The sequence below is a fragment of the Dryobates pubescens genome, chromosome 5 (assembly GCF_014839835.1).
Source record: "Dryobates pubescens isolate bDryPub1 chromosome 5, bDryPub1.pri, whole genome shotgun sequence".
NCBI lineage: Eukaryota > Metazoa > Chordata > Aves > Piciformes > Picidae > Dryobates > Dryobates pubescens.
The window spans coordinates 10,883,402-10,909,313 of NC_071616.1; the positions used below are offsets into that span (position 1 = coordinate 10,883,402).

The 25,912-nt window shown below is 42.2% G+C and overlaps 1 protein-coding gene across 4 annotated transcripts in view; it reads left to right on the plus strand.

Moving 5' to 3' along the window:
• Positions 1-25,912, plus strand: part of DCAF5 (DDB1 and CUL4 associated factor 5) — a 73,188-nt gene that overhangs the window by 44,586 nt on the left and 2,690 nt on the right. For all 4 annotated transcript variants that reach the window (XM_009900625.2, XM_054161592.1, XM_054161591.1 and 1 more), the window contains exons 7-8: positions 8,338-8,404; positions 21,858-21,985. In XM_009900625.2, coding sequence (XP_009898927.2) covers positions 8,338-8,404; positions 21,858-21,985 — 195 coding nt within the window. The remainder of the gene's footprint in view (positions 1-8,337; positions 8,405-21,857; positions 21,986-25,912) is intronic.

Consider the following 25,912-nt stretch of genomic DNA (forward strand, 5'->3'; position numbering starts at 1 on the left):
TGGTGGGTTTTGATTAATAGAATATTTGATTTGGCACTTTGAAAAAGGAAAGTAACAGATGGCTGAAGGAGACGAGCAATTGGGGTATGTGTGGTTGCAGCCATGCATAGAAGAGTCGCCTTCATACACTCAGATAAACATGTTGCTTTCTATGGAGTGTAATAGGAATATTTTCCCTGCCATAGAAATCCACAAGAAAGCTTTCTAAGTTGCTTTTGTTCATGAATGTAATTACTGTTATGGCCTTTCTGTGAGGCAAAAAGGCAGCTGTAAAAATGTTGATGGATTATTCTTGATGATGCTTCTGTAAGCATTTGAAACTACCGCACACAGAGTTGGCTGCTTAGAAGATTAGGGATCTAGGGAGTGAGAATACAAATTTTTGGCTTTGAATTTTATGTGCTAGAAACAGTTTGTTTCTCCAGTCTGCTGTGTCACAGCTTTTCTTTTTCCAGTTCACGTGAGATAGGCATGTTCGTACTGAGGAACAAAGTTTCTGTGGTAAAAGGCCTTTGGGCTTACCTGCTTCTCAGGCTGAGATGGAAAAATTCTAAGCTCTCTTTTTGTGCCTGTTTCAGCATTTCTGAAAAAGTGTCTCTAATGGTGAAGATTGTAAACTGCTTTTATAGCTAGTACAAAAAAAAAGGAAAGAGAGCTGGTTTCAAAGCAAGCATGTTTCTTTAGTTCACAGCATTGTGGTGTTTTAGTTGTAGCTTACTCTTTACATTTGTTAAAGATAAGGATGTATTGCAAAGCAGTAGATAAAAGATTGTATAAGTGTCCTTTCTTGTGGGTAAATGAATGTCTTAACCATAAGTTTTCCAAAACTTCTTTCAGGATTAGCATTCCCAGTTACGTCTCTTCTTGCTTTAGGTTTTGTCATTGAGAGGCAGCAACAAGAGGCCAGTAAGCCTATTCTTTATCTTCCCAACCATACACCCTGGTTAACAGCCTTGGGGAGAGGAACTTCATAGTTGGTAACAAGTGAGAGCTTGTAAAAGGAGAAGAGGCAGCCACTCTGACTGGAGTTAAGTCTGAAGGTACAAACAAGGCACTGAGAGGGGAGGCCCTGTACTTTACTTGGGCTGTACTGGCACCCACCTGACCCCTATAGAAGCTGGTCGAAATAACCAACTTAGAAGAAATATATTGAATGACTCTTTGCAATTTGTATGGGGTTTTACTGTTCTAGCTACTGAACCAGACCACCACTGTGTCACGAGTGCTGATGTTGGCACAAGGGATGTAGGGGTGAACATAAGGAAGTGAGCAGATGATCATTAGAGCAGCTTTTCAATCTGTACCCGGTGGGAACTCTGTACTAAAAGCCTGGATTCTTCAACACAAAGGTAACAGCTCTGAGGAAAGATTTGGAATCACAAAGAGATGGAAATACTTGATCAATAGACTGCTGTTTATTTCTCAGTTGCTTAAGGAGATGAAAGGAGTGCTCTGCTCTGTTGGAAATACTCGGGGTTTTTTTCTTTTATTCCTCTGGTGTTGTCCATTACAAACAAGCTGTATTGTCTTGCTCATTCCTTGTTGGTTTCCTTCTTGATGTTTTTTGAATAGGAAAAAGTATTTTCCTTCTTCATAGATGTCTTTGCCTTAATTCCCCTCTGGGTAGTGGGTACTCTTAACAGCAGAAAGATGATTTGAAAGTGTATCTGTGAGATTTCTACCTTTGGGAGATGCAGGCTTGACATTAAATTCTGCTCACAAGGTAAATTAAATATGGTGGTTCTTAATTCTATTTTTAATCTGGGTAATAGATCAAAATAGCAGGGGAGGCCTCACTTGTAAGGAAGATGCATGGAGCAGGTTTTGCATCACAAAAGATTCTTGTTGTGTTCTGTCAAACATTTTTCATGCAAGATACATAATGTATAGTAGGACCTGTGTTTGCAGTTGCTATGTTTTATGTGTGTGTATATATAAGCACAGAGAAAATCATATATGTTTCTATGAGGTGATGTTTCTTCCTACTTGTTGCTATTATTTGTAGCTTGCATTCTTCTCACAGGACTGTTTTAAAGGGGGAAGGTGATTGTACTGATAGGATCAGAACTCTTTGGGTTCAAGGCCCCTCCTACATTACAGGAAAGCTATCTGTGTCATCTGGTCCCTTGTCTAGGGCCAAAAGTACAATTCCTCTGGTATAGGTCATAAGTAAGAGGAAATTTTGTGGGAACAGGAAATGTGTATGCTGGAAACTGTGAAATAAAGCTTGATTTAGATACAATTTTATTACAATAATCAATATTCTGTAGCACCTGAGGAAATGGAGCTTGTGGGATCTTGAAAGCTTTCAGACTGGCAGTGTTAAGAACAAAAATTAATTCCCCAGGGTAGTTGTGCTCTGCAAAGTGCAATGCTAATGCTACTGTTATGAGACTATAGCAGCAACAGATTAGATCTCAAATTATTTATATCAGCTGCTGTAATTTCCTTGGGGAGAGAAAATGAGAAGAGCTACAGTGGAATGAGTGGGGAGCAATAGTCCGAAGTCATTCTGCCAGATTCCTGATGGAAGTTCATTTGAAGCATTTTATGCATACTTGAAGCTCAGACTGAATTTGTGTTTTCTCCAGCAGCAGACTCTGTGCCTGAGAGTTTTCTTCCTTCTAAGGCAAACTTCTGAATCAGCAGCTAGTAGTCATCTGGAAGCCTTTTCCTGTCATTGTTGCTAGCAGCTAGATGTAGAAGCTGATTCTTCCCTTCTGAAAACCCTACAATATTAATTACTAGAAACTGAGTTTTTTCTGTCTAATGTCATGTTCATGTGAATATTGCAAATGTTGATTTTGGAATTCCTGGTAAGATACAGCAGCAGAAATGCAGACAATGAAACAGGTGGTTTTAATATTGGTGTCTCCTCCCAGACATCAGACACTGTGTGAGGAGAGGAGCTCAGATGCTTAGGTCTGATTCAGAATTCAGCAGTGCACTGCTTCAGGAGGTTATGTTCTGCTTGGAGTTTGTCTGGTGTGGGTGAAGGGAGAATGCATGCTATCTTGGCCATTTGCTAATCTCTATGAATGCTCATGGTTCTGCCTCTTTTTGGCTTGCCTCTGTAATTTGATTATCTGGGCTTTTGTTCATAGAGTGAGTGTGTAGAAGGTACTCTGCTAGGAATTATATTTTGCACATCCTCTCAAGACCAAAAATCCTTGGTCACAACTACAGTGGAGTCTAAGCACCTGAGGCATGACATTGTTTTATCTACCCCACCCTGACCCCTTTTTCTTTCCTTTCTGTTCTTTCCTTTTGAAAAGTCTACCCTATTCCCTTAGGATTTCAGCATTATTAGGTGGGGCTTGGTGCACTTCGTAGCAATTACATGTTTGAATTTTCTATCAGTATGGAGTGATTTTTTGCATTTTCTCAATCCTTATTCTTTGGCTTTCAAGTAGTGTGGAAAAGTATTTGCTGATTGTCATACCAATAATAAATTAATCAAAGTGAAGTTTTCACAGATGATCATGTAAGTGTCCTAGTAATGTCAGTCCAGCTGTGTTCTCCATAGGCCTTAGCTTCCCATTGTCTTGTGCAGAGAGTACTAATTGAAACTGAGTTTCTTATTCAAATGCCATGAAAGAGACATGTTTCTGGCTTTAGTAGCTTGGGTGTCTGCTCTTGAAGCTTCATCTGGCACATCTTTCTTGCAATAGCTGCAGTCATGAAGTTGTGCTCCTGGCAGGCTCTTGGTCTCTCTCTGAAAAGCCACGTTCTATTTCTTAACCTCCTATCACCTGGCCTTACAGAAAAGGACAAAACAAATGTGTCTGGGGATTCAGTTCTGTATTGTGAGAACAGTAGGAAAGCATGTGCCCCAGAGGTATCCTAACAGGAAAGGAGAGTGAAAGCAATGCTGGCTGCTACTGTAACAGTAGTAAAATGGCAGAGATACCAAATAGTTGGATATTTTGGGGAATGTGATCTATTTATGCTAATTGTTGGCAGAGCTATCAAAACAAGATTTAATATAAAAAGTTTGCAACTCGCAGCCCATTGGCACTTACTGATACATCTGAGTTGCAGAATTAAACCCATAGGTATTTCTTTGCCAGTTTCTTTCTTTAAATTCCCTGTATTGTGACCACCTCAATGTATGTCAGCTGGGCAAAGAGGAGCCTAATGAGGTTCAACAAGGATAGGTGCAGTCCTGCACCTAGGAAGGAATAGTGAACTGCACCAGTGGAGGTTAGGAGGTGATCTGCTTAGAGAGCAGCCCTCTAGAGAAAGACCTGGGAGGCCCGGTGGACAAGAAGTTATCCATGGGACATCCATGTGCCTTTGTTGCCAAGAAGAAGGCTAATGGTATCCTGGGGTGCATTAAGAAGAATGTGTCCAGCAGATGTACCTCTACTATGCTCTAGTGAGGCCCCACCTGGATCATTACATCCAGTTCTGGGCTCCTCGGTTCAAGAGGGACAGGGATCTACTTGAGAGTGTCCAATGGAGGGCTACAGGGATGTCTTAGGGACTGGAGTACTGCCTTATGAAGAAAGGCTGAGAGACCTGGGGCTGTTTAGTCTGGAGAGGAGAAGACAGAGAGGGGAATCTAATAAATGTATATAAATAGATGAGGGCTGGGTGTCAAGAAGGAAGAGACAGCCTCTTCTGACTTGTGCCCTGTGATAGGACAAGAGGCTATGGATGTTAACTACAGCACAAGAGGTCCCACCTCAACATGAGGAAGAACTTCTTTGCTGTAAGGGTCACAGAGCACCGGAACAGCCTCTTCTCTGGAGACTTTTAAGACCCATCTGGATGTGCTCCTGTGCAACCTGTGCTAGATTATATGGTCCTGCTCTGGCAGGGGGGGTTGGACCTGATGATCTCCAGAGGTCCCTTCCACCCCTTAACATCCTGTGATCCTGTGATGTGCTGAACTGCAGCTTATGCCTCTGTTGCCTACGTTTGTCTTTCCATTTGCAGTTTCTAGCATGCTCTAATAGGTGATGGAGTGGAGACATTTCAGATGGGTGTTTTCTTGGTACTGCCCACCTCTCCCTTCCTGCCCCTTAACCCCAAAACTAACCCCAGTCCACCAAGACAATTGCTTCCCTTTTTATTTTGTTAATCTTTGGGGGAAAAAAAAAAATTGGTAGGGAGATTTCTCTGGAGATCATCTGGCTTAAGCTGCTTTTCAGAGCAGAGCATCTTCAGAGTCAGATTAGGTTGCTCAGGGAATTGTCCAGATAAATTTGGAGTTTGCAAGGGTGGAGATTCCACCACCTTTCTGGTGCCAAGTTGCAGTGTTTGTTACACTGGTTTGAACTTGCTGTTCCTATGTACTCAGCTGGAATTTCCCTTGCTATGACTTGTGATTGTTACTTCCTGAACGTCCACTGCTTGCCTCTGAGTGGAGTCTGTCCCCAGCTGCTGTATTGCTTCAGGCACTGGGAAACTGTTTAGGTCCACTCTGTCCCTTCACTTCTGTCTAAATAAGGCTAGGTCCCTTAGGCTTTCCTTGCAGGTCATGGGCTTTCAGCCCCAGTGGCCCTTCTGCACTCTGTCTGATTCATTAGTGTCACTCTTGTGTCAGGGTCTCATAGAGGTGTGACTTTGAAAGTACCAAGTCAAGGGAATGATCACTTGTCTTGGTGTCCTGGTTACAGTCTTGATAGTGCAGTCAGATTTTCATTAGTCCACATCACTGCAAGTGCCCTCTAAATGTTGCTATCCCCAAAGCTAAGCAGAATTACTTGAATCGGTGGTCTTTCATAGAATGCTTTGGATTGGAAGGCACCTTTAAAGGCCATCTAATCCAGCCCCTTGCACTGAGCAAGGACATCTTCAACTAGATCAGGTTGCTGAGAAATACTGTGCTGGTAGTATGTTCTTGTTTGGTGGGAATTGATACATCAGATTTCCTAGACAACTGGCCATTGAGCTTTACAGGATACACAATGTGTTCCTCTGCAAATCAGTTTGGAAGCTGACTTGAGGAGTCTCACAGACGCTCTGTTGTCTGTAGATACGTAATGCCTTTTTCCTGTGCTGTGTGCCTGCTGCAGGATATCTGAAATCTGTCCTTTTCAGGCCTGTCATCACTGGTAGGTTTGTTTGATTTATGACTTAAAGTGCTAAGTGACTCTCATGTTGAGGAGTTGTTACAACTTGTTTGGTTTTGGGGGCTGGGGGGGAGGGGTGTTAGGGGCATAAGTTCAGGATTCTGAGCTTTCTAGGCGTTTGGGAAGTCTCCGTTTCCCCCCACATATCCTTGGCAAACAAGTTGCTGCTTCAACCATAGTAATAATAGAGTAGTTTGGATTGGAAGGGACCTTAAAGATCACCTAGTTTTAACCCCTCTACCATGGGCAGGGACACCTTCCACTAGAGAGATTGCTCAAGGCCCTGTGCAACCTGGCCTTAACACTTCCAGGGAAAGGGCACTGGGGGGAGGGGGGCATCTCTTGGAATGGCAACACAGCAGAGCACCAGCAATCTAAAGGGCTCCTGGAGTGTATTGGTGAAAATAAATGCTAACAATTAGCTGCATCTTTACAACTTTAAAGAAGACCTTATTTTCTTATGGTTTGTTTTTTTTTTCCATGTAGCATTTCTTAGTAACACCATTTTACAAGTGCTTTCTTTCTGATTGTTGGGAGGTTGCCTGTAGGAGCTCTAGTCTGTGCAGTTTTGGGACAGTGGCTCAGCCTGCTGTGGGCTGATATTTATGAGCAGTCACGTGAAAGGTTAGTACATATTCCTGGCACCATCAGGTCAGTTTGGCAGAGGTGAGCTACCTCAGTGCTTGAATGTGCTGGCTTGTAGAATTCACTTTCTGACTTGAAAAGCATGGGTCTGAGTGATGCAGAACTAGCATGCACGGCTTCTTAAAGGAACTTTTGTTTGCTCAGTGCTGCTTCTCTGTCAGAAAATGAGCAGAATTGCATTCAAAAGTGCTTACATCCTTAAGAGGAAAAAAAAATGATAGATTGCATTAGTAGGAAACTAAACAAGGGATTTTAGTGGTTGTTTATTGCATATTTGTGGCTGGAAACATCCAAACACTGCACAAATGTAATTAGCATTGCAAGCAGAATGTATGGGAATTTATAGCAGTTGTTTCCATGTTAGGGTATTTTTGTTGTTGTTGTTTACTGACTTCTCAGTCCTGTGTTATTTCAGGACTTGGCTCTTCTCTGCTCGATGTTGCTTTGCCTGATGAGTTTGTGTGTCCCTGGAGAGTGCAAGACAGAAAACAGTTATATTTGAGCCAAACAAAATAGTATTTGTCTCCTATCGAAGGTTAGAAAGTGGGCAAAGTTCCTCCATTTCTTCTTTTTTCTTTTCTCTCTGCCATGATAATAAAATAACACCCCCCAACTTCTAGACTCTCTTGATTAAGCAGAATCCTGAATTTATTAAGCAGAAGTCAATTGAGTGCTAAAGATTACAGTCTCTCTACCAGTATAACTGAGATTGAATCTGCTTTTGGTTCCATTACAAGTCATCTCATATTTAATCAGGGAAGAAATAAAGGTCAGGGAGTAGAGTCAATTGGAGAAGAGATATTTGAAGACAAGACATGGTTTGTGGCCTCTCATAACTGAGAAGCATAAGCTTTTTACCATGCCAAATGTCACCTGTCATTCCAGTGCTTGTTTGTAGTCTATTAAGCTACTTCAGAGGGCATGTTGCCTAAACTTCTGTACAATAAAGAGATTGCTTGTCATTCATGCACTGATGAAAAAGGACTGGTTCCATTGCTTCAGAGTAGCTGTGATCAGGAGAAAAAATGAACAGTATGGTAAATGTAGTTGTTTAAATTGTTTGAGACTTGCTAACAGTGAATGTTTAGCTTTGGGTTTGTGCAGTGTTCAAGGTTATCCTCAGTGACTGCCTTTTGGTGGGCTCTAGTAGACTGATGAGCCAGATGTTTTGCTCTTGTGTGTAACAGACATGTTAGCTCCCATCTTAGATATGTGTTTGATGGAGTTTTCCTCAGTAGTTGAGGTGATGAGAAGAAAGGATAAAATACTTTGACATTAAAAAAAGGCCAAAGTTGCAGGGTGCAAAGTATGAGAGCTTCATTTAGACATTCTTGCATTACAGCTAACCAAATTCCATGGCCCTGCTGAGCAGAGAAAATGCACACTTTGGCAGCAAACTTTAGATATATGAAGCCTGCTTTTGAGTTTTGGTCTGTTTATATGCATGCAATAGTTTTATGCTGGTACTTCAGCCCCATTTAAAGGTAAGTTGCTCAGTGATGTGCAAACAATAATAAACATCACCCTTTTTTATCATTTTGGTTGTTTGGAGAAAGTGTATCAACAGTAAAATAACTTTGTGGTAAATTGCTTTTATTTTTATTCCCAACAGTACATCCTTTCAGGCTCTGATGACTTCAATTTGTATATGTGGAGGATTCCTCCAGATCCAGAAGCAGGTAAGTGTGGTTGGTTTGGAATTTGCACATGTGATTGACAAATTCTAGTGCTTTGCAGTTGTTGTGAAGATCTCCATTCTCAGCCTCTGAATCTAGAGTAATTCAGATGAAATCTGGATGAGGACAGTTTACAAATGCCTGATCCAGTCTTGAATCTTTTATCATGCTGATTTTATTTGTTCTCTCATATAACACTCATTTAGATCTTTTAGATGAACTGCTGAAGAGAAAGAGCTGTGGCTGGAGCAGGGTGTGTCTTTACTTCCCCTTGTCCATGAATTCTTGTGCTTCTAAGCTGATCTGAATTCACTGGAGAATTTAGGGTCTGTTACTAAGAAATTTCATCCCATAATGAAGCTTGCAGCTTAAGATGGTGCTTTCTGCATCTTCAAGGCATTGGCCTCTCTTCCCCTCTTCCTTCCTTCTTAAACCAAAACCCTCCCACTGGTTTCTAATGCAGAGCAGCTATGCTCTTATGTCTTAGGTCGAAGAGCACTTACCAGCTGGTGGAAATGACTGCTTTTGACTCATTTTTGACCCTTTCCCATGCTGGGGCAGACATGCTAAGCAAATAGCACTAGATTAACTCTCTGTGAACATATGAGAGCAATGTTGGACTAAAGAAAAGCAGGGATGTGTGCAGGATCTAACAGCGTTATTGTAGATGCTGCTGTTGGTCAGTGCCCAATCGTCTAGTGCTGTGCAGGATTTGACAGCACAACAAACATTAACCATATGACTACGACACAGCTTTACTGTTAAATCACTGTGCTCTTTTAGAAGGGTATTTGATCTTGATTGACAGACTCATAACTTCAGGAAATGTACTACCTTTTTTGTTTTTAATGCCTCTGACAATTTAAACTCTGTGTTTCAGTGGTGTTAGGTACAAGTAAGTGCTGTCCTGTGCTCTCAGGTGCTTTAGCAGTAGTGAGAGCAAATTACAAGCTGCTTTAGAGGTTAAATGAAGATGTTTTGTTTAATTTTCAAGGGCTGTTCATCCACAACTGAGAGGATGACTGGTCTCTATAAGGTTTGGTTAATGGCAGGATTGTAAGGAACATGCCATTCTAACTCTGGGTTATTTACTTAGCCAACATTTGATGGCTGCAGTCCTGAAGATGGTCCTGCTTAATATGCCACTACCTTAGCCTTTTATCTTTGTGTAGGGTTTACAGAGGCTTCTCCCTGCTTTCCTTTTAATTTATGTGATTCCCTTTTACAGTTGGCACTGTGCTGGCATTACTATGGAATGTTGCTGCTACTTATGGAATTTCCTCTTAGTAAAACAAAGGTTACATACATTTAAGTCAGTTATTTATACTTTCTTTTTTTTTTTTTTTTAATGTGTGGCGTGTAGAATTGCATTTCCTGTATGTGACTGTACTTGTCCTGACTCCCATGTGTACATTCTGCATCTGCAATTTTGGGTTTGTCTGGCTGTGATGCTCTTGAAACCATTTTTTTTTCCTCCAAGCAGCTGCAGATGACCACTTTTGAGATGGGACCTTTGCACAAAGAGTCATTAAAATAAATAGCCACAAAACAATGTCATGTGTATTTTGGTCAGCTTTACTTCTGGCTCTTGTAACATGAGGAAGGGTGTTAGTAAACTTGCAATATTTCACTTACAAAATTAATTACTTAATGTCAGTTGCCCTCAGTGATTGCTTAATGAGTTGAGAAGATCCTGTAGCAGGAACTTGTATGTCTTGGGCTCTCTTTACTTGATCAGTTTAGTGAAATGCTTTAGCAAAACTCATGAGCTTTGTTTTGTTAGACCTAAAGATTCAGCATCTGTGGAAAATAACTCACTGGCTGTCCAAATCACCTGTGATAGGCCTGTTCAGCACTTCTTGAAGGACAGTGTCTGTTCTGAATGTGACAAAACATCCTTTCTTAAATCTGATCCTGTGGTTCAGACTAATTGTTCAGCTAGAGAGGTTGCTGTGCTTCCTTCTTGAAGAAGGAGTCTTGCTGTAGGGGTGTGGAGACTTTGGAAAGCTTCTGTTTGAATGGAAGACTCCTGTCCTCACATTCTCTCTTACTCTGTGATCTGTGGGGAATTTGGTCTTTCCTTTAGAATACTGTCCTCGCATTCTCTCTTACTCTGTGATCTGGGTGAATTTGGTCTTTTCTTTAGAATACTGTGCAAACTAGAAAGGATGAGGTGATGTCCTGTACTGTTAGTCACGATGTTAAATAAAATTCTCTGATTGCTACTTTCCATTTGAATTCAGCAATTGTGATGCTATAAATATTTATGATGCAACTCCCTTACATTATGTTGAGTACTTGTAAATAGCAACTTTTTTGCAAGCCTCAGTTTTCTACAGAGCCACATGCTTAAGAACTCTGAAATGGATTGCTTGGCTTAAGTGCAGAGATAGCAGTATTACTATCCAAAAGATGAAGAAAAGTGGGAAGCAACACACTGAGACAATTCGAAACATATTTCAAGTTGGAGGAATGCAGTTACCTGTGTTGTAATTTTGCCAGGAAAATAGAACAAATTCTGTGGTACTTCTTGCAAATAATCATCATTAGAATTGAATTAACCAGATGGGAAAAGACCTTTGAGGTCATCAAGTCCAACCTATCATCCAACACCATCTAATCAGCTAAACCATGGCATCAAGCACACCATCCAGTCTCATCCTAAACATCTCCAGTGGTGGTGACTCCACCACCTCCCCAGGCAGCCCATTCCAGTGGCCAGTCACTCTTTCTATGAAGAATTTCTTCCTAACATCCAGCCTAAACCTCCTCTGGTGCAGCTTGAGACTGTGTCCTCTTGTTCTGGTGCTGCTTGCCTGGGAGAAGAGACCAGTTGCCACCTGGCTACAATCTCCCTTCAGGTAGTTGCAGAGGGCAAGAAGGTCTCCCCTGAGCCTCCTCTTCTCCAGGCTAAGCAACTGCAGCTCCCTCAGCCTCTCCTCACAGGGCTTGTGCTCCAAACCCCTCACCAACTTTGTTGCCCTTCTCTGGACACCCTCCAGCAACTCAACATCCTTCCTAAACTGAGGGGCCCAGAACTGGACACAGTACTCAAAGTGTGGCCTAACCAGTGCAGAGTCAGGGGCAAAATGACCTCCCTGCTCCTGCTGGCCACACTGTTCCTGATCCAGGCCAGGATGCTATTGGCCTTCTTGGCCACCTGAGCACACTGCAGGCTCATGTTCAGCCTACTATCAACCAGTACCCCCAGGTCCCTTTCTGCCTGGCTGCTCTCCAGCCACTCTGACCCCAGCCTGTAGCACTGCATGGGGTTGTTGTGGCCAATGTGCAGAACCTGGCACTTAGATGTGTTAAATCTCATGCTGCTGGATTCTGCTCATCTGTCCAGCCTGTCAAGGTCCCTCTGAAAAGCCTCTCCTACCCTCTAACAGATCAACTCCTGCCCCTGGCTTGGTGTCATCTGCAAATTTACTGATGATGGACTCAATCCCCTCATCCAAATCATCAATAAAGATATTGAACAGGATGGGGCCCAGCACTGATCCCTGGGGCACACCACTAGTGCCTGGCTGCCAGCTGGATGTGGCACCATTCACCATCACTCTCTGGGCACAGCCCTCCAGCCAGTTCCTAACCCAGCACAGAGGGCTGCTGTCCAAGCCACAGGCTGACAGCTTGGCGAGGAGTTTGCTGTGGGGGACAGTGTCAAAGGCTTTGCTGAAGTCCTTCCCCACATCCACCAGGCAGTTACCTGATCATAGAGTGAGATCAGGTTGGTGAGGCAGCACCTGTCCTTCCTAAATCCATGCTGCCTGGGCCTGATCCCTTGGCCATCCTGTGAGTGATGTCTGCACTCAAGATGACCTGTTCCATAATCTTGCCTGGCACTGAGGTCAGGCTGACAGGTCTGTAATTCCCTGGTTCCTCCTTCTGGCCCTTCTTGTGGATGGGCATCACACTGGCCAGCTTCCAGTCATCTGGGACCTCTCCAGTGAGCCAGGACTGGTGGCAAATGATGGAGAGTGGTTTGGCCAGCTCATCTGGTAGTTCTCTCAGCACCCTAGAATCGATCCCATCTGGTCCCATGGACTTGTGGGGATCCAAGTGGCTGAGCAGGTCTCTACTTCCTCCTGGATTACAGGGGAACTATACTGCTTCTTGACTGGTGTCCTTCCAGTAGGTTGCATTGAGTCATTCCCCCTCAGCTGGAAACTCTGCTAGTGGTTTTGTTTAGTCTGGTTACTCAACAGGATTTACTTCAAGGCGGGGTGGTCTGTCAAAGAAAGGTATTTTATATATGCTTAGGAAGCTATTCTGTGGAAGAGTTTTACTGGCTGTCTCCCTCCAAAATCTTAGATTGTTCTGAATGGGCTAGGATTTAGTATGCCAGAAGGCTTGTTGCTTTTTTTTTACTACCTTTTGCTCTTTATTGAGGATGGAACAGTTTGCTCATTTTTCCACTTTCTTCTCCATCCAAGTGCTTGCTGCTCAGCTTTCCACTGTGCTTTAGAGTAATTGCTGATTGTCTGCAGAATTTGTTAGCCACTTTCCTCTCTAAATCCCAATTTTCTTCAGAGTTTCTAGCAAAATCAATACATCAGTCTTGCAGAAGAAAAAACAGTCATGAGGTTCCACAGATTTTACTTGATTCTAAGGCAAGCTAGGAGTGAGAGGAGACATCAGCCCTACATGACCTGCCCAGCAAGACTGTTAATGTGTAAGCACTTCAGGCATTATTTAAACCTATCTCCTATAAACATGGTGTCTTAGCTGTTTAAGAATCCCTGTTAAGACAGAACCTGACATGTCTTGTGGGGTAATAGAGGGCTTTGTAGACCAAATGTTTTGCAAAATGGAATTTGCATTCCTCACCCACTACTCTGAATCATCCTTGCAACTCGGAGCTTGTCTCTTGCTGCTCAAGTATTGCTCAAAGGTACTGTGTGAGGGATATATTTGTTTGTGATGGGGAAGGCAGTTGGGGATCCTTCAGCTTACATGGGCAGGCTGTCACCAGACTTGTGACAAACTTTGCTGAATCAGAAAAGCAAACTGCATTTCGAAACCATTTTTAATTCTGTCTTTGTAACTGTTAGCAAGGAAGGGCCTGTCATTGTGGTCCAGTTACTAAAGTAATTGCACCAGTTTTTAGAGAACTGATGCAAGTTTTCTTCCCTTTTTTCCTGCCCTCTTTGGTCATTGCAAGTGCAGACACCACTTTAGACTTGAAGAATTAAGCAACGGATCTTTTCACGACATTTGAACAGGGTTATCTCATCGGAGGCAGCTTCTGGTTTAAGTTCTCAAAGGTCAAGGCTGATAAGTGAAGATGAATAATAGATGATTAAGTGTTTGTTAATGTCTTGAGTTATTTCAGAGATTTTTATGTATGAGCAGACGTGCATATATAGATACTGGGTGGGGTATGGGGGAAGCCCTCTGGTCCAATGGGGAGCATGCCTTGGAAGGTTTTTAGTTTGAAAGTTGAGTTTTCTGAGGTGTGTTCTTGGCATCTAAACTGCTTTCCTCGTAGGACTGCAGTTAATCCCTTCAGGTCAGGCCATGGAACAGTATTTTGACTATCACAAGTAAGTGGTGGGGCAGTGTGAAAGAGATTCTTGTATTCAGGGGAATTTAGAGAGGTTTCTATTATCATGTGGGTTATAATACCTATGGAAACGGCCATAGGTTAGATGGCATCTATCAAAAAAACAAGGTAGGGTTTGGTGCTTTTTAAAGCTGTAGCTAGGTGAGAGAAGATTCAGCATCATGAGGGTTTGTTTCACCAGCTTCAGCATGTTTACTTCCTAGTTCAGCAGTAGGAAGCTGATAACACTGAACACTGGAAGAGGCTGGAGAAGCCTCAGTCACCAGCAACTAGTCAACTGGTGGTACCAAAGCTCCTACTTCTATTGTACTGAATGTGTTTGCACCTACCAGTGCGATGTAAATGCACAAGCAAGCAGTGTTCATACCTCTAGTTAAAGACAAACAAACAACCACCAGCAACCCAGCTATTGATTGTGGGATAATTTAACTTGTTTTGTTCCCTTTGTATTCAGAAAGAGTTGTTGGTGGTAATTTGCATGGTTCAGTAATGTTGTATAAAACCCGCTGCTATTAAACACACTGTATCTCAGACCATGAGAGAGAACAAAGGGGAAAGGGTGTGCCCAAGTTTGCTTCTGTAGTAGTTTGGGTTTAGCTTTCCTACTGTTGTTCAACTCTACTGCTGATAGCAAGGGTGGGAGGGTTGGTACAGATAAGACATAGATGGATGTGACAGGTATTTAGCAGCAACAAAAGAAAGGAGAAAATGTGCATGCAAAAAGGGCCACTACCACTGCAGCTTTTTACATACTCCAGATGTTTAAATATGAACATTTTCCTCTAGACTTTGGAACCCCTGCAGAGGTACAAGACCACCACAGGGCTGGTTCTAGGCATAGGCTGGCAAAGTGGGTGATTGCTTAGAAGACCTGGTTGCCTGAGGCAGGTTATCACACCAGCCCGCTGCTGAAGGGCCATGCCCATCCTTTGAGATGGCCTGGGAGATGGAGGGTGGGTTTGAAGGTGACAAAGGAAGCAGTAGGAAGCAGTCCACAGGTGGAGTTGCAGCTGGTTTCTTACAGGGAGATGTTCCCCTACACTCTCTTTCGCTTTCTCTTGTAATAGTAGAAGTACTAAGCCAGAGTTCCCTGGTGCCTCCTCCAAACTGTCTCCTCTTATCATACTGGGAGGAGAAAGGATCTTGGCCAGCCCTTGCTGTTCTCATTCCATATTTGATGTGAACTAAGTTTTGCCTGTGCTGCTGAGAAACCTTAAAGTTACTCTTGCTGCTGCCAGAGCTGGAGTCAGAATCCTGACTTGACTAGGAGGGATGCTGCAGGACACTGTGCTTGTGGGACAAGAGTGCTTGTGTTTAAACCTGGCTTCTCTGCAGAAGCGTCTCTGAGGAGCAAAGCCATCTGCTGGCATGCATTGTGCAAAGCATATACAGGTGTGCAAGTGACCTGAGAGAGACTTTCCAAGGAGTCTAAACACAATCTGCTGCACCGAAGGCAGAGAGGTCCTATATGCTGTGTACATTTCCTTGCATTGTGCTGTGTACTTGCTTTCCAAACTATGGTATCCCTCTTCTGTTAATGCATCATGACCTCATAGGATTCAAATGCAGGGCAGTGGCCTATGTTCTAAATGTGTCTGGATTATTAGTAATGAAAAATAAATTAATTTAAAATGAGCTTTCTACTGTAGTGCCATGTTCTACAGGGGAATGGTATGCTAGGGCACACTGGCAGCAGCTGCAAATATCTGGTTCTTCTCAGGAGTTTTCAGCACTTTGAGTAATTCACAAGGCTTGTACGAAGTTATGCTTTAGTCTGTGGAACGTCTTTCTACCTTATATGAACAACAAATGGGCTTCTTTTTCAGTGTCCTAGATAGAAAGGACTTCTTCTTAATGAGGTAATTTAATTCCTCTCTTACAGAGCCAGCAGAGGATTGCTCCTTATCCCAGCAAGTTCTCTGGTGCTTTGACAGCTCTCATTTGTTTAGGGAACGTTCTGCGTTCTTGCAGGATTTCTGCACTAGGGCATTTTCCTCAGTAATCTGTCACTGCCCTTTTTTCCTTATCCTTCAAATAATCCATTCTTCTATTGTTGCTTTTCAGGGGTTGTTTGTTTGGGTTGGTTGGGGGTTTTTTTTTGGTTGTGGGTTTGTTGGGGTTTTGGTTGAAAACTGCTATGTTGAGGAAACTGTGCATGGGAAGTCAGATTGCTGTCCAAGTGTCTCGCCCTCTCTCGTTTAGGATTTACTAGTGTTCTTTTAAAATGTGCCAGTATGTACCATCCAGCATGTTCTCCACATGTGAAATGTCAAGTCATTTCCATAAATATTTCCAAAGCTGCATAATTAACAAGGATTTCATTAGCATGATCTTTAAACTGTAAAATAATAAGGCAAACCAAGTAATCACGTTGGCAGCTTAGTAGACATCTATCTCCTGCCTCAAAGCATTGTATTATTGCTTTCCCTTGTTTGTATCAGAGCCTGTAGATAGGTCTTGTGTGGCCATCATGATTTTTTTCAAACCTGTGTAGGGGAAATATGGTTTTAAAACATGCACTTTAGATTTAGCCTTATGTAAGTTATTTCTTCTAGTAAGATGCTGTAATGGGACATTTACTTTTTTTGAGGCTGATTGTTGCTTCTCTTTGGAGCACTTTCTTGCAGGGTATAGAGGAAGACAGATCATCTTGACATTTCACTTTGTGTATCAAATATAAGCAGCCCTTAGAAACATTGAGCAGTAAAACTAGAACATGAAACCACTAATCTTTAAACATAGCAATTTTTGGAAAACACTACAAAACCACTGTGTGTATCTCCATCCCTTCCCTGCAGTAGTTTGGGGTAAGAAAGTTGGAAGCCTTATAAAATCAGCCTCTGAAGACTTGAAGACTTTTATTTTACTAGTAATATATATGTGAGCTGATGGCTTCTGTATAAAGACTGATAATACATACACTAACTATCAAGACTATAAAAGCTGCCTTAGCCAAAACAATTGCAGGACCTGCACATACTGCTAAATTCAAAAGCAAACAACACCTTCATCCCCTGCAAGTAGTCCCAAACCTCAAAAGCAAGATTTGAGTGCTGTTGAGATGGTAGAGATCAATGAAGCTGAAACAATATAAATGAAAATACCAGTTCAAGTGAAAACAGCTAAGAGAAATAGAAGTTATTGCATGGGGAAAAAGGAAGACAGCCTCAGGAATTTGAGCAGTTTATGACCAATCTCCACTTAATGTACAGATGCTTTGTTTGTTGTTTTTTCGTTGGTTGGTTTTGGCCAGCAGACATGAGCAGACTTCGCTCACACTGTCAGATGGCTAGAAGCTGTATGGCTTCAGCTAAGCCTCTGCAGAGAGACCAGGGGGATTCCAGACAGGTCTGGACACAGACATCTGCCAGGCAGATACTCCTGTAACATGATAGCAACTTTGCTGGGCTGCTATAAAATGAAGGGACCACTGTCAGAGTAAGGATGTAGAAGGCTTTGCATTAATCACATGCTTAGAAATGTCACTTAAGCACATAGGAGTTGGTAGACTAAAATTGCATCAGGCAAGGGGTTATCAAAAAATGGGCTTTGGGGACAGTCTGTAATATATCAGAGTGGTGCTGGAGTCAATACATTTTTTGGTTTAAATGATTAAAACTTCTTGTGTTACTGGAAAAGTCTGACTGCGAAGATTTGTGGTTGCAGTAATCTGCTCCAAGGGGACTTTGCTTGTTAGTTGTTTTAAGAGGCTTTGTAATGAAGCTCACCTTCACTCTAAGAGAAATGAAGTATGTTCTAGTACTATATTTCCTCCAATTTTAGTATTAAGAGGTTAAAAAGAATCCTGGGAACTGGAATATTAAAGCAGGAAGCTTTGGAGTTCCTTCATATAATAGTTTGGGTTGGAAGTGGATTTTTGCAGAACACCTAGTCCAATCCTTCTCCAAAGGGCAGGGACATATTTCACTCAAAGTCCTGTCCAGCCTGCCCTTGAACACCTGCAGGGAAGGAGCATCTACAACTTCTCTGGGCAACCTTTTCCAGTGTATCACCACCCTTATTGTAAGAAATTTCTACCTTACATCCAGTAGAAATCTGCGCTCTTTCAGCTTAAAACTGCTGCCACTTTACCAAGGCAGAGGTGAAGTCTCTCTCTTGTCTCATATGAGGGCCCCCCCTGCCCCGTTTTTTTTTTTATAGGCTGCCATAAGGTCTTTCCAGAGCCTTCTCTTTCTTTTCCAGGCTGAAGAATCCAAATCCTCTCTGCCTATCATAGTATCAGTCAGGGTTGGAAGGCACCACAAGGGTCATCTAGTTCCTACCCCCCTGCCATGGGCAGGGACACCCCACACTAGATCAGGCTGGCCAGAGCCTCATCCAGCCTGGTCTTAAACACCTCCAGGGACTGGGCCTCAACCACCTTCCTGGACAACCCATTCCAGGGCTTCACCACTCTCATGGTGAAGAACTTCCTCCTCACATCCAGCCTGAATCTCCCCACCTCCAGCTTCATTCCATTCCCCCATGTCCTATCACTACCTGATATCCTGAGCAGTCCCTCCCCAGCCCTCATAGGAGAGATACTCCAGCCCTCTGATCATCTTCATGGCCCTTCTCTGGACCCACTTTTAACAGGCCCATGTCATTCTTGAGCTGAGGACTCCAAAGTTGAACACCGTATTCCAGGTGGGGTATCACCAGAGCAGAGTAGAGAGGTAGAATCCCCTCCCTTGACCCGAATGGCCATACTTCTTTTGATGCTGCCCAGGACACCATTGGCTTTCTGGGCTTCAGACACTGCCAGAATTTGACTACAGCCTAGGGAGAGCTGTGTTGTAGCTGTACAGTTTTCATCCAATGCTCTTACATCTTGATGAACATTTCAGGTTTAATGCCAGAAGACAGTTCTGGCATTAGATAACCGGTTTTGAAGTTTCACTAGGAAAGTAACCATGGGCTAATTCATACTGTGAATAGCCACAAAAGGTCAATGACTGACTTGGAAATGCAGCCCAAGATATCGCTACCCTAAAATTGTAGTTCATCTCCAATGTAATTCTTGCTTTGTCCATTGTCTCTAACATCTGACTCTTTTGTAAGCTATTTGTGGTGCTTATTTCTTGTTTTGTACTGCACTCGGGCAGCTAGAGTCTATGGATCATTACAACTTCTTTTAGACTTGGAAACCATTGCTAAGCAAAGGTTTGTTCCTGAGGCCATCTTTCCTGGAACATTTGTCTGCTAGGTTAAGATAAATGTGGTGAGAACTGCACTTGATGTAACAATCTGCTGTTGGCTTGATAGATGCCATTGGATTGACAACTGTGATTCGGCTGGAAGGAATGCTGTGGGAGTAGGGCAACTTGCCATCAGCCATAAATGTGGTCAGGATTGTCTAGCAGGGTGAACAAAATGAAAGGATGGGAGGAATCTCATAAAATGAGAGAGAAAATTAAAGAAAACCACTTTGGTATTTAATGAGCTTGCTCTTCAATCAATCAGCTCTGCTTAACACTGGTGAAATCTTGCTCCAGTGGCTGAAGGCAGAACTTATCTCTGAGCCTTCACCCAAAGTGTACAAGTGTACCCAAAAAAGAGAACTGCTCCAGGTAGCTTTTGATGAATGTAATTAGCAGTCAACTGGAGTGATAGTCTCCCTATCAAGTTGTCTTTATTTTAAATGAGCCTTTGTTCTAGATATGAATTGTTTAATATGGCCAAGTGTTTTGGTCCTTGGAGTTATTTGCCATCTATTGTCCCTTTTTCAGACATACTTACTTTCTGCCCCAGAGTGCTGCGAGACTGCAGTCTGGTCTGCAAATAATGATTTGTGCAAACAGAACACTTCCCAGGAACAGGAAAAGGATCTGTCTGTGATTTTTTTTGGGGGGAGGGATTTGGATGATTCCTCATTTCTAAATTGTTATCATGGTTCATACACCATGTACACATCAGTATGGTTTCGGAATGCAGTTACAATGAGTGGAAGGGATAGACTACTTTTTTTAGGAGGAGAAGGGCTGAACACAAGGTTGGCTCTTTATCATTTGTCTAACCTAACAAATAGAAGGTGATATAGGAATGCCTTGGGTTTGTTTTATTTTTCTTGACTCGCCTCTGTTGCTGCCCTTCAATGTTAATGCAAGTTTTTCTTTAGGAAATATGCATTGCAGGAGAACTCTGACTCTTGTTTTAGACAAGTGGTTCAAAGTTCAGCTTAGGGCTTCAACTAGAAGTTATTTCAGCTGAAAGACGACCTACTGCGGTTATAGGAGAGCAGCAAACTTCCTCAGCAAGAAGAACACGAAGTTTACTTGTTTAGTGTTAAGAAGACTGCAAGTAAATAAATAAAGCTAATTAAATTTTTTACCTTTCTATAAGGTGTGCTTTTACAACCTCTTCTTTAGTAGTTTTCAGTTTTAAAATCTGTCCCTGTACACTGCACTGGTTAGGCCACACCTTGAGTCCTGTGTCCAGTTCTAGGCCCCTCAGTTTAGGAAAGATGTTGAGTTGCTGGAGTGTGTCCAGAGAAGGGCAGCAAAGCTGGGGAGGGGTTTGGAGCACAAGCCCTGTGAGGAGAGGCTGAGGGAGCTGGGGTTGCTTAGCCTGGAGGAGGCTCAGAGGAGACCACCTTGCTGTCTGCAACTACCTGAAGGGAGGTTGTAGCCAGGTGGGGCTTGGTCTCTTCTCCCAGGCAAGCAGCACCAGAACAAGAGGACACAGTCTCAAGCTGCACGAGGGGAGGTTTAGGCTGGATGTTAGGAAGAAGTTCTTCACAGAAAGAGTGATTGGCCATTGGAATGGGCTGCCTGGGGAGGTGGTGGAGTCACCATCCCTGGAGGTGTTCAAGAGGAGACTTGATGGGGTGCTTGGTTGCATGGTTTAATTGATTAGGTGGGTTGGATAATAGGTTGGACGTGATGATCTTGAAGGTCTCTTCCAATCTGGTCTATCCTATCCTATCCTATCCTATTCCCCTCTTGTACAAGTTGGTTTCTTTCACTGAAGATGGTAATCATAGCAGGTTGGACATTTGTTTATTCAAATACCTAGATGTGCTTTCTAACAACTTTATTCTTTTAATTATGTGAGTTTATTAATATAAAAAAAATCACCATATGACAGTTTCTTGCTTTGCTACATAGACCTAGTAACAGTCAATGAGTAAACAGAAGAATTGTGTAGTTCTGGTTTGAGATTTACCGTTAGCACAAAAGCATTCCTCTTCAGCTAATTCCCTGCCTCATGACAAAGAATGATATAACCCCCTGGTCAGATGTGTTCTTTCAGGTCCCTCTCTGAGCTTGATTTGTAGAGTTGTTTTGATCCCTGTCTAGGAAAAGCCAATAATGTAGTAATTCAGGTTAGTAGCATTGAAAATTACCTCCTTTAGATTCCTACACATCAGCCTAGAGTCAGCTATTATAGTAATGAATTGCTGGTTTTTAAGGAGTAAATTTAAAGAGAGTATAACTATTAAAAAATTCCCCCTCTTTATTTGTCTCCGCTTCAAATTTATGAACTGTGAGTAATGTGGTGCCTTAAGCACTATGGTTTCACTGGTGATTTCATGATGTGTGGTGTTCTTATTTGCAAGCTTGTCATATTAGGTCAAAAACCTTCATTGTTTCTTGAGGTAGTTGAACTAGACCTGGCCTCCACGTCCTGTTTTGTAGGAAAGATCACTGTATCACAGTATAACTAAGGTTGGAAGAGACCTCGAGGATCATCGAGTCCAACCTGCTTTTCATCAGACTTGAAGCTGTTCACAGGAGCATTGCTCAGAAAACTGGAATTCTGCAGCCAACGCGGGTCTTAAAATGTTGCAACAGAGCATTGTCAAACATCACACAACTTCAAATGATTATGAATGAAAGCAATGAAGATCTAATTACTCATGTCAGTATGTGCTTGTCTTTCCCCTAGGTGGCATTGGCAGGGTCGTCAATGGTGCTTTTATGGTATTGAAAGGTCATCGGTCAATTGTAAACCAAGTCCGGTTTAATCCTCACACATACATGATCTGTTCTTCTGGGGTTGAAAAGATTATAAAGGTAAGATTAATGATCAGAAAATGTCTTCTTTGAGTATTTCATAATAAAGCTTTGTTTTCTTTAACATCATTCTTTTCCACACCCATCCTGCCTTCTCATCTTAATAGTTTCTGAAGTGGAATATCTCGCTTGGTGACCAAACTGATGCAAGTTTTTAATGGAGCATTTTCATTTTTAAAGGTTTCAGAAATGAGAGATAAGATCAGAACTCCCTGGATTTGTACCTTGGAAAAGGAATTTTTATATTTAATTTTTTTTTTTCCCAGTTTAATTCCATATGTAACTGAAGTGTCTTGCAAACAGTCTTTCCTGGGAGAGATTGGCCACAGCTGCAATGTGATCTCTTAAAACTTCTGGTACCTTGGGCTAAAATTTAATGGAAATCTTTCTTATGAGTACTGTTAAGCCTTAGCCTAGTCTGACTGATCTGAATTTGGCTCAAACACTGCCTCAGGAGCCTTTCTATAATTTTTATACACACTTCTGTATTGAATCAGTTCAGCAGACCTTTCTATGGCATCCAGAAGAGGCAGAACTCTTAACACTTCCACAGTACATCTTTTTGGAATCTTCTAACAACATGCAGTATTTTTAGCAACTCGGTGTCTTTTTATGTGGATTGTAAAGAGAGAAACATTGTCAGGTTCTGAAACTTTCCTTGAGGAAAGACAGCCAATGTGGGAGCAAGGCAGAAACTTTTTCTTGTCATTTCTATTAGCAAAGGTTGAGGGTGAGGAAGCAGAGAATTACGCTACTTTAATGCACTTTGCAGCATGCTGTTAGAGAAATTCTGCTGTAATTTGGGTCTACTAATCAGATGGAAGAAATCAGAACGATATAATTGTGGCCCCTTCCAACCCTGACTGATCCTATTAATGAGATTGGTTGAGTATTGGTAAATGTTTAATCAGCTATAAGTGGACTGAATTAACTTGTCCTCCAAAGGAGAGTTTTCAGTGGTCTGCAACTTACGGACCAAAACTCTGGGACTGTGGCCCACTGCCCATATGGTTATCACTTGCATTTCAGCTACCATCAGCATTTGAGTGGTTCTGATTCTAGTCCAGCTTTCCTTCTCTTCTATCTTCCACTTGTACTTTAGTTTGCTTTTCTGTTTTTTTTTTTATCTTCATCTATGTCACTATAATAGGTTTGATCACAAACCTGTCCCCAACAGGCTTTGAACAAAAGTGCACTGAACAGTCTTAGCAGCTCACTGAGTTTTCCAGTTCTAAGCAGTCAAACTGCCACTATTTCACAACAGTTTTGCCAGAGGCATTTTTTTTTTTGCTTTGAGAACTTGATTCACACAGCCTGAATTCTCACCTTTGGATTTTAGATCTGCTGACCCTTCACCCTATGAATCCTTCTTGCATGAGTGTGTTTAGACTGTTGGATTAGCTTTGTTATAAACATCCCCTGTGTTGCTTTTGTGTACTTCTTGCTAGGGTTTCGGTGGTTTCGCTTTTCTGCCTCATGACTAAAAGGTTGGTTTGATTAAGGCTCCAGTTGCAGGTTGTGTAACTCTTTGAAAGACACCTCTGCTTGAATGCTTCCTTAGAAGGGAACACCTGTTGTGTTGCACTATGTGCAGGGGAACTGAATTCCCCCAAACATTACAAGCTAGAAACAAATCAAGGGAAAGGTGTTTAATAATGTATTAAGTTTATTAGCGAGCCAGGGCTTCTTACCCTTTTGTTGTATGTCAGCTTGTACCTTGCCTTGTTTGGGGATCAGGTTAAATCTTGTCTTATCTGCCTGACTTCATTCTTCAAAGGTACTGTCTTAGTGAATGACAATTTGCAGGTGACCATAAAATAGTGGTTTCTTCTTTGTTCCAGTTACATCTACTGATAGAGTGGAGGCTAGTGACTGTCAGTAGCAGAAAGGCAAAACAGGAGGAACACCACCAACAGTTCTAAGGGGCTCTCACTCCATTAAAACCAGAGGAGAATATCAGGTCTTCTCTTGCATGGCTGTCTTTTTTCCCCCCATATAAATGCTTGGTGTGCTTCCTTGAAGTAATTGAGATGACAACAGAAAGAGCCAGAAAAAAAACCTGTAGTTAGTTGTTTGTTTGGTGGGTGGGTTGGTTGGTTTGTGGTTTCGTTTAAAGTTTTCTTGCTCTATGTTTTGTTTGTTTTAGTCAGTTCATTAAGAAGTATCCTTCCTTTTACTGTCCTTACAAGCATCTTCTAAAAATCTTTCTGGAATTAAATCACAGAAGATAGCTTTACTGTGGTTGGCTGGTATACCATTCCCCCAATTGCAAAAACTCTGTGGTGAACTAAAAATGTGGATGCAAGTAGTTATTTGCCTGAGCCCTTCATTTTTAGACTCGCAGGCCTAAATTTAGTACTCTTCAGAAGTGAGGAACTGATAGCACCAGCATCAAGATGTGACACAGACAAGCCATTCAATAATTCCATGGGCTTCTGCCAACACACTTGCTATTTTAATGCTGATTGCAAATGAGATACAAATTCATCTCAGGCCTAGCCCTGCTGAAATGAAGAGTACTCGCAAGAATGCCTTTGGCCTTTGTGCCTATGGGTTTTTTGCTTTAGTCTTATTTTGTTGCAAAGCACCTGCAAAACAATTGAGTAACTCAGCGCTTTAGGGTTTGATTTCTGCTAGGACTGAAAATACAGTGGAGAAGATGGGTATGGGGAAATTTGAATAGTCAGGTGAGGAAATTTCATAAACCTAAACTAAAATTCAGCACAACAGTAATGGATTAAAAAAGCCTTGACTCCAGACAAGTGTCTTGAACACATCAGCCCAGATGAATTTCTCATTGCCTTCTGTTTCAGAAACCTGGACCTCAGTAAAACTGCATGGCAAAGAACAGCTGGGAACTAAAATTATAATTTTCAGCAAGGAATTAGACAAATGCCACTTTCCCCTCAACTTAAGTGTGACATGTTGGGATGTGCTGCCAGGAAAATTGTGTTGCAGGAGAAATAAATGAGGCATTCCCTCTGGTGTATGGGGCTTAGAGCAGGGCCGTAGAGAATCATGCAGTTAGTTGGAAAACAGTTCCAGAAAGGATGAAAAAGATGAAGTACATAAGGATTTTCAGAAAGAAATACTGGTTTGTATTGGAAATGGAATATTGTGTAGCTGTGGCACTTGGTGCCGTGGTTTAGTCGTGAGGTCTGTGGTGACGGGTTGGACTCGATGATCTTTGAGGTCTCTTCCAACCTTGGTGATTCTGGGATTCTGTCATCACAACTGTTGTGGGTCCCATTTGTTTAAAAATCATCAGTATATGAAAGATAGCAAAGTCTGTTTGCCCATGTTGCTATGGTGACAGATTGGTGTTATTGTGGCTATAGGTGCCTCTGCCTAATCAGATAATCTAATACAGTTAGTTACAATTATTCTCATGCTATGGGCATAACTACTTGTTTTAAAATCTGGAGGGGTTGCCACCATGGAGTACAACCAGTTCAAAGATCCTTTCTGAAGCATCTCTGCTGAAGTAGACAACCATTTTTGTACTCCCTTTTTCTGTCAGGTATTGCCAGGTTGTGTTGCATGTGTTAACTGCACATCTGTGAGATGAGTGCTGATTGCCTCATTTACCCAGGCAAAACAGGCCTTTCAGTTAGAGCTTTTGTCTGCTTGGAACAAAACCTGGCACATTTCTGTTGGGAAAAGAGGTGTTTTTGCCAAAGTCTATCCCAAACTGGTGCAGGATATTTTTACCCTGAGCTTGTTAGCATGGTAAAACCATGTGGTGGGTTGAAGCATGACCAAAGCATGACTGAAATCAGGTATTTCATAAGCAGAACATTAGGGCAGTGTTGTGGGTACGCTATGTACTAGCTCTGCTTGTAGCAAGTGTTGTGCGTCACACAACCATTGACCATCGATCTAGAATAAAGTAGTAGTTGTCCAGTGAGTGCCTTAATCCCATTGCCT